Source organism: Oncorhynchus keta, chromosome 23 (assembly GCF_023373465.1).
Source record: "Oncorhynchus keta strain PuntledgeMale-10-30-2019 chromosome 23, Oket_V2, whole genome shotgun sequence".
NCBI lineage: Eukaryota > Metazoa > Chordata > Actinopteri > Salmoniformes > Salmonidae > Oncorhynchus > Oncorhynchus keta.
In genome coordinates, this window is record NC_068443.1 from 2,388,596 (window position 1) to 2,397,383 (window position 8,788).

The 8,788-nt window shown below is 51.7% G+C and overlaps 1 protein-coding gene across 1 annotated transcript in view; it reads right to left on the minus strand.

The window, feature by feature from the left end:
- LOC127910876 (receptor-type tyrosine-protein phosphatase mu-like) overlaps positions 1 to 8,788 on the minus strand; it is a 688,506-nt gene that overhangs the window by 91,320 nt on the left and 588,398 nt on the right. The window contains exons 23-24 of the mRNA XM_052475958.1: positions 7,656 to 7,732; positions 400 to 436 (exon numbers count right to left, since the gene is read on the minus strand). Of these exons, the coding sequence (XP_052331918.1) occupies positions 400 to 436; positions 7,656 to 7,732 (114 nt within the window). The remainder of the gene's footprint in view (positions 1 to 399; positions 437 to 7,655; positions 7,733 to 8,788) is intronic.

The window sequence follows — 8,788 nt, forward strand, 5'->3', positions numbered from 1 at the left end:
TGACTTGCAGATGGGTTATTAGCAAACAAACACCCGTTCACCATGAGCACATGACACTTACCTGACCGTGTGTGTGTGGGCGTGTGTGTGTGTGTGTGTGTGTGTGTGTGTGTGTGTGTGTGTGTGTGTGTGTGTGTGTGTGTGTGTGTGTGTGTGTGTGTGTGTGTGTGTGTGTGTGTGTGTGCGTGTGTGTGTGTGTGTGAGAATGCAAGCAAAGCTCTTCAAGGAACATGCATATATATATATATACAAGATGTTGAAAAGTGAGAGAGATGTCTGAGCACACCTGAATACAGCCTCACTTTAAAACAAGACAGACAGCCTTAACAAACCAATCCACACACACGGAAGCACGCGGGCAATGCTCACACACACGCAGTTCATAGTATCCCATCTTACCTTGGGTAGCGATGTAATGGTTCGGCCTGTGATAGCCCTGAAAAACAAAGACGTCAGAGAGAATATTAGAATGCCAAGAGGTTCTCGTCGTCATTCGTTCAGAAGTGGCGACACGTTTTGTCAAGAGTCCTGTTGTTGTTCTGTCAATATAATGAGATCGACCTAAAATACAGACAGAGGAGACACACACACAACACACACACACACACACACACACACACACACACACACACACACACACACACACACACACACACACACACACACACACACACACACACACACACACACACACACACACACACACACACACACACACACTTAAACACGAACACACAACCACCCCACCAAACATCTATCTAGATAACAAGTGTTGATGATCCCCAGATATAGCAAACTACACTGATCTCCACAATAGAGCTGCTAGTCCCAGGGATTACGTTAATCTAAAATAATCCCTGAAATGTTATTTGTCCCTCCGGAGAGACAACAGGAAACAAAACATTAAGACTTAAATACTTATATTTCTCTCTCTCATCCCTTCTTTCCTCTCATCAACTGGACCTAGTCCTGATTGTCTTCTCCCTCTCCCCTCCCTCTTCTCCATCTCTCCTCCCTCTTCCCTCCCTCTTCCCTCTCTCCTCCTTCTCTCCTCCTTCTTCTCTCCCTCTTCCTTACCTCCTCCCTCTCTACTCCCTCCTCCCTCTCTCTTCCCTCTCTCCTCCCTCTTCCCCCTCTCCTCCCTATTCCCTCTCTATTATCTCTTCCCTCTCTCTTCTCTCTTCCCTCTCTTCCCTCTCTCTTCTCCCTCTTCCCTCTCTTCCCTCTCTCTTCTCCCTCTTCACCCTCTTCTCTCTCTTCTCTCTCTTCTCCCTCTTCCCTTCCTCTTCTCCCTCTTCCCTCTCTCTTCTCCCTCTTCCCTCTCCTCTTCTCCCTCTTCCCTCCCTCTTCTCCCTCTCTCTTCTCCCTCATCCCTCTCTCTTCTCTCTCTCCTCCCTCTTCTCCCTCTCTCTTCTCCCTCTTCCCTCTCTCTTCTCTCGCTCCTCCCTCTTCTCCCTCTCTCTTCCCTCTCTCTTCCCTCTCTCTTCCCTCTCTCTTCTCCCTCTTCCCTCTCTCTTCTCTCTCTTCCCTCTCTTCTCCCTCTTCCCTCTCTCTCCTCCCTCTTCCCGCTCTCTTCTCTCTCCTCCCTCTCTCTTCCCTCTCTCTCTCTTCTCTCTCTTCCCTCTCTCTTCCCTCTCTCCTCCCTCTTCCCTCTCTCTTCTCCCTCTTCCCTCTCTCTTCCCTCTCTCTTCTCCCTCTTCCCTCTCTCTTCTCCCTCTTCCCTCTCTCTTCCCTCTCTCCTCCCTCTTCTCCCTCTTCCCTCTCTCTTCTCCCTCTTCCCTTTCTCTTCCCTCTCTCTTTTCTCTCTTCTCTCTCTTCACCCTCTCTTCCCTCTCTCTTCTCTTCTCTCTCTCCTCCCTCTTCTCTCTCTTCCCTCTCTCTTCCCTCTCTCTTCTCTCTCTCCTCCCTCTTCTCCCTCTTCCCTCTTCATTCTCTCTCTTCCCTCTCTCTTCTCTCTCTCCTCCCTCTTCTCTCTCTTCCCTCTCTCTTCCCCCTCTCTTCCCTCTCTCTTCCCTCTCTCTCCTCCCTCTTCTCCCTCTTCTCTCTCTTCCCTCTCTCTCCGCCCTCTTCCTCGTCTCTCTCTTCCCTCTCTCTTCACCCTCTCTTCCCTCTCTCTTCTCTCTCTCCTCACTCTTCTCCCTCGTCTCTCTCTTCCCTCTCTCTCCACCCTCTCTTCTCTCTCTCCTCCCTCTTCTCTCTCTTCCCTCTCTCTTCTCCCTCTTCCCTCTCTCTTCCCTCTCTCTTCCGTCTCTCTCTTCCCTCTTCCCTCTCTCTTCCCTCTCTCTTCCCTCTCTCTTCTCCCTCTCTCTTCAGCTCCTGATTGTCCCCCCCCCACACACCCCTTCATCTGGGCCGAGTGTGTTTTTCCAAATGTAATAATAAAACAAATTGATTAATGTGAATGTGGAAAGTTATAGGAATCATTTTTAAGACTGGAAGAGCCAAAATCAGGTAGTGTGTGTGTGTGTGTGTGTGTGTGTGTGTGTGTGTGTGTGTGTGTGTGTGTGTGTGTGTGTGTGTGTGTGTGTGTGTGTGTGTGTGTGTGTGTGTGTGTGTGTGTGTGTGTGATTGCATGTCCACACATGAGGGTTTTTCTATCCACTCCTGCTTAGCCTCGTGATTTATTCATATCTTCCTGAATGCTAAGCACTGGCATATTAACCCAAGTGGAGATGTTCAGAGGAGTTGATTAGGCAGGACAGGAGACGGGGGAGAAAGGCTTTCAGAGAGCACAAACATACATTCATATATATATTTTTCTGATAATGGCCCACTAGCTGATATTGTGAGTCTCTACGCACACACACACACACACACACACACACACACACACACACACACACACACACACACACACACACACACACACACACACACACACACACACACACACACACACACACACACACACACACACACACAGAGACTCTTCTCTGCAGTACTCTCCTGTCCTCGTAATGGACATGAACTGAGTGCTGTTGGAGAGGTTAAGCATTTAACACACTGCGTTTTCCGGTGGCTTTTTGCATTATCAATTTACACTTATAAATGTCAGGGTGTTGTGTGAGAGTGAGCACCTAGCATTATGAATTTACGCCTGATTTCGTGAGGAGAAAACCACTTAAGGAGTCAGGTGGTTAGATCGGGCATTCAGCTTCAAGAAGCCACTAATACATCATGTCTCACTTCTGACACTTACTATTGTCAGGGAACGGTTTTCTCGACAGGAACCTCAACATTGCCTTTTCTCTGTCTTGATAGTGGAAAACGGCTTTGCTTCAGTCAGTTCACTATGTCCTGTCATTACTCCCTATGATGTGGCATAGGTTCACTATGTCCTGTCATTACTCCCTATGATGTGTCATAGCGGTTCACTATGTCCTGTCATTACTCCCTATGATGTGTCATAGGTTAACTACCCCCTATGATGTGTCATAGGTTCACTATGTCCTGTCATTACTCCCTATGATGTGTCATAGCGGTTCACTATGTCCTGTCATTACTCCCTATGATGTGGCATAGGTTCACTATGTCCTGTCATTACTCCCTATGATGTGGCATAGGTTCACTATGTCCTGTCATTACTCCCTATGATGTGTCATAGTGGTTCACTATGTCCTGTCATTACTCCCTATGATGTGTCATAGCAGTTCACTATGTCCTGTCATTACTCCCTATGATGTGTCATAGGTTAACTACTCCCTATGATGTGTCATAGGTTCACTATGTCCTGTCATTACTCCCTATGATGTGGCATAGCGGTTCACTATGTCCTGTCATTACTCCCTATGATGTGTCATAGCGGTTCACTATGTCCTGTCATTACTCCCTATGATGTGTCATAGGTTCACTATGTCCTGTCATTACTCCCTATGATGTGTCATAGCGGTTCACTATGTCCTGTCATTACTCCCTATGATGTGTCATAGGTTAACTACTCCCTATGATGTGTCATAGGTTCACTACTCCCTATGATGTGTCATAGCGGTTCACTATGTCCTGTCATTACTCCCTATGATGTGTCATAGGTTAACTACTCCCTATGATGTGGCATAGGTTCACTATGTCCTGTCATTACTCCCTATGATGTGTCATAGCGGTTCACTATGTCCTGTCATTACTCCCTATGATGTGTCATAGCGGTTCACTATGTCCTGTCATTACTCCCTATGATGTGTCATAGGTTAACTACTCCCTATGATGTGGCATAGGTTCACTATGTCCTGTCATTACTCCCTATGATGTGTCATAGCGGTTCACTATGTCCTGTCATTACTCCCTACGATGTGTCACTATGTTCATTACTCCCTATGATGTGTCATAGGTTCACTACTCCCTATGATGTGTCATAGCGGTTCACTATGTCCTGTCATTACTCCCTATGATGTGTCATAGCGGTTCACTATGTCCTGTCATTACTCCCTATGATGTGTCATAGCGGTTCACTATGTCCTGTCATTACTCCCTATGATGTGTCATAGCGGTTCACTATGTCCTGTCATTACTCCCTATGATGTGTCATAGCAATTCACTATGTCCTGTCATTACTTCCTATGATGTGTCATAGCGGTTCACTATGTCCTGTCATTACTCCCTATGATGTGTCATAGCGGTTCACTATGTCCTGTCATTACTATCTACATAGCGGTTCACTAAGTCCTGTCATTACTATCTACATAGCGGTTCACTATGTCCTGTCATTACTATCTACATAGCGGTTCACTAAGTCCTGTCATTACTATCTACATAGCGGTTCACTAAGTCCTGTCATTACTATCTACATAGCGGTTCACTAAGTCCTGTCATTACTATCTACATAGCGGTTCACTATGTCCTGTCATTACTATCTACATAGCGGTTCACTATGTCCTGTCATTACTATCTACATAGCGGTTCACTATGTCCTGTCATTACTATCTACATAGCGGTTCACTAAGTCTTGTCATTACTATCTACATAGCGGTTCACTATGTCCTGTCATTACTATCTATGATGTGTCATAGCGGTTCACTATGTCCTGTCATTACTATCTACATAGCGGTTCACTAAGTCCTGTCATTCCTATCTACATAGCGGTTCACTATGTCCTGTCATTACTATCTACATAGCGGTTCACTATGTCCTGTCATTCCTATCTACATAGCGGTTCACTATGTCCTGTCATTACTATCTACATAGCGGTTCACTAAGTCTTGTCATTACTATCTACATAGCGGTTCACTATGTCCTGTCATTACTATCTACATAGCGGTTCACTAAGTCCTGTCATTACTATCTACATAGCGGTTCACTAAGTCCTGTCATTACTATCTACATAGCGGTTCACTAAGTCCTGTCATTACTATCTACATAGCGGTTCACTAAGTCCTGTCATTACTAATATAACATTACTATCTACATAGCGGTTCACTAAGTCCTGTCATTACTATCTACATAGCGGTTCACTAAGTCCTGTCATTACTATCTACATAGCGGTTCACTAAGTCCTGTCATTACTATCTACATAGCGGTTCACTATGTCCTGTCATTACTATCTACATAGCGGTTCACTATGTCTTGTCATTACTATCTACATAGCGGTTCACTATGTCTTGTCATTACTATCTACTAGCTCGGAGTTTGCCGATCCCGACTTTGTTCGAGGGAAAATGTATTTGTTATGACTGCGATATGTGGTTGTCTCAGCTCGCTACCTTGAGATAAATACACTACTTTAAGAAGTCGCTCTGGATAAGAGCTGTTAAATGACTAACATGTTAAACTGTAATCATCCCCCATAAACCTCGTTTCCCATCAGCCTTCATTTGTACCAACCGGCTCCTGATTTTCATTCCCACAAACACGCCTGAAAGAAGAAGACATACGACTTTACATAAAGGCAGTGTGTGTGTCCTAAAGGTTCACCATGACGCCCTGCCAGGTCCCCTCTCGCTACCCTCTCGCTCCCCCTCGCTCCCCTCTCGCTCCCCTCTCGCTCCCCCTCGCTACCCTCTCGCTCCCCTCTCGCTCCCCCTCGCTCCCCTCTCGCTCCCCTCTCGCTCCCTTCTCGCTACCCTCTCGCTCCCCCTCGCTCCCCTCTCGCTCCCCTCTCGCTCCCTTCTCGCTCCCCTCTCGCTCCCCCTCGCTCCCCTCTCGCTCCCCTCTCGCTCCCCTCTCGCTCCCCCTCGCTCCCCTCTCGCTCCCCTCTCGCTCCCCTCTCGCTCCCCTCTCGCTCCCCCTCGCTCCCCTCGCTCCCCTCTCTCCCCTCTCGCTCCCTCTCGCTACCCTCTCGCTCCCCTCTCGCTCCCCTCTCGCTCCCCTCTCGCTCCCCTCTCGCTACCCTCTCGCTCCCCTCTCGCTCCCCTCTCGCTCCCCTCTCGCTCCCCTCTCGCTCCCCTCTCGCTCCCCTCTCGCTCCCCTCTCTCTCCCCTCTCGCTCCCCTCTCGCTCCCCTCTCGCTCCCCTCTCGCTCCCCTCTCGCTACCCTCTCCTCTCGCTCCCCTCTCGCTCCCTCTCTCCCCCTCTCTCCCCCTCTCTCTCCCCTCTCGCTCCCCTCTCGCTCCCCTCTCGCTCCCCTCTCGCTACCCTCTCTCTCCCCTCTCGCTCCCCTCTCTCTCCCCTCTCTCTCCCCTCTCGCTCCCCTCTCGCTCCCTCTCGCTACCCTCTCGCTCCCCTCTCCTCCCTCTCCCCCTCTCTCCCCTCTCGCTCCCCTCTCTCTCCCCTCTCGCTCCCCTCTCTCTCCCCTCTCGCTCCCCTCTCGCTCCCCTCTCGCTCCCCTCTCGCTCCCCTCTCGCTCCCCTCTCGCTACCTTCTCGCTCCCCTCTCGCTCCCCTCTCGCTCCCCTCTCGCTCCCCTCTCGCTACCTTCTCGCTACCCTCTCGCTACCCTCTCGCTCCCCTCTATCTCCCCTCTCTCTCCCCTCCCCTCTCGCTCCCCCTCGCTACCCTCTCTCTCCCCTCCATTCTCGCCCCCTCTCTCTCCCCTCTCGCCCCCTCTCTCTCCCCTCTCGCCCCCTCTCTCTCCTCTCTCGCCCCCCTCTCTCTCCCCTCTCGCCCCCTCTCTCTCCCCTCTCCCCCCTCTGTCTCCCTCTCGCCCCCTCGCTCCCCTCTCTCTCCCCTCTCGCCCCCTCTCTCTCCCCTCTCGCCCCCTCTGTCTCCCCTCTCGCCCCCCTCTCGCTCCCCTCTCTCCCCTCTCGCCCCCTCTCTCTCCCCTCTCGCCCCCCTCTCTCCCCTCTCGCTCCCGAGAGCATCGGAGCAACCATTGCGTCCTTGTAACCGGCTAGTGTGTGTGTGTGTGTGCGTGTAGCTGGCTGGTGTGTGTGTGTGTGTGTGTGTGTGTGTGTGGTGTGTGTGTGTGTGTGTCAACGTAATTTGTGTTAATGTGTGTGTGTGTGCGTGTAGCTGGCTGGTGGTGTGTGTGTGTCGTGTAGCTGGCTGGTGTGTGTGTGTGTGTGTGTGTGTGTGTGTGTGTGTGTGTGTGTGTGTGTGTGTGTGTGTGTGTGTGTGTGTGTGTGTGTGTGTGTGTGTGGGTGTGCGTGTAGCTGGCTGGTGTGTGTGTGTGTGTGCGTGTAGCTGGCTGGTGTGTGTGTGTGTGTGTGTGTGTGTGTGTGTGTGTGTGTGTGTGTGTGTGTGTGTGTGTGTGTGTGTGTGCGTGTAGCTGGCTGGTGTGTGTACTTACATCAACGTAATTTGCATTAATGTAATCAGAGTTCTGCTCTCCCTCCAGGGGCTGAAGTCTGACTCGGGAGTGATCATCTGGAAGACAGGAGGAAGAGAGAGAGGAGAGGACAGGAGGAAGAGAGGAGGAGAGGAGAGGGGTAGAGAGGAGGAGAGGACAGGAGGGAAGAGAGAAGGAGAGGAGAGGGGTAGAGAGGAGGAGAGGACAGGGGGTAGAGAGGAGGAGAGGACAGGGGGAGAGAGGAGGAGAGGACAGGGGGTAGAGAGGAGGAGAGGACAGGGGGAGAGAGGAGGAGAGGACAGGGGGAGAGAGGAGGAGAGGACAGGGGTAGAGAGGAGGAGAGGACAGGAGAGAAGAGAGAAGGAGGGAGAGGACAGGGGAAGAGAGAGGAGAGGAGGAGAGGGGTAGAGAGGAGGAGAGGACAGGGGGTAGAGAGGAGGAGAGGACAGGGGGAGAGAGGAGGAGAGGACAGGGGTAGAGAGGAGGAGAGGACAGGGGGAGAGAGGAGGAGAGGACAGGGGGTAGAGAGGAGGAGAGGACAGGGGGAGAGAGGAGGAGAGGACAGGGGGAGAGAGGAGGAGAGGAAAGGGGGGAGAGAGGAGGAGAGGGACAGGGGGAGAGAGGAGGAGAGGAGAGGGGTAGAGAGGAGGAGAGGACAGGGGGAGAGAGGAGGAGAGCAGAGGGAAGAGAGGAGGAGAGGACAGGGGGAGAGAGGAGGAGAGGACAGGGGGAGAGAGGAGGAGAGCAGGGGGAAGAGAGGAGGAGAGCAGGGGGAAGAGAGGAGGAGAGCAGGGGGAAGAGAGGAGGAGAGCAGGGGGAGAGAGGAGGAGAGCAGAGGGAAGAGAGGAGGAGAGGAGAGGGGAGAGAGGAGGAGAGCAGAGGGAAGAGAGGAGGAGAGCAGAGGGAAGAGAGGAGGAGAGGGACAGGGGGAGAGAGGAGGAGAGGACAGGGGGTAGAGAGGAGGAGAGGACAGGGGGAGAGAGGAGGAGAGGACAGGGGGAGAGAGGAGGAGAGGACAGGGGGAGAGAGGAGGAGAGGACAGGGGAGAGGAGGAGAGGACAGGGGAGAGAGAGGAGGACAGGGGGAGAGAGGAGGAGGAGGGACAGGGGGAGAGAGGAGGAGAGGACAGGAGG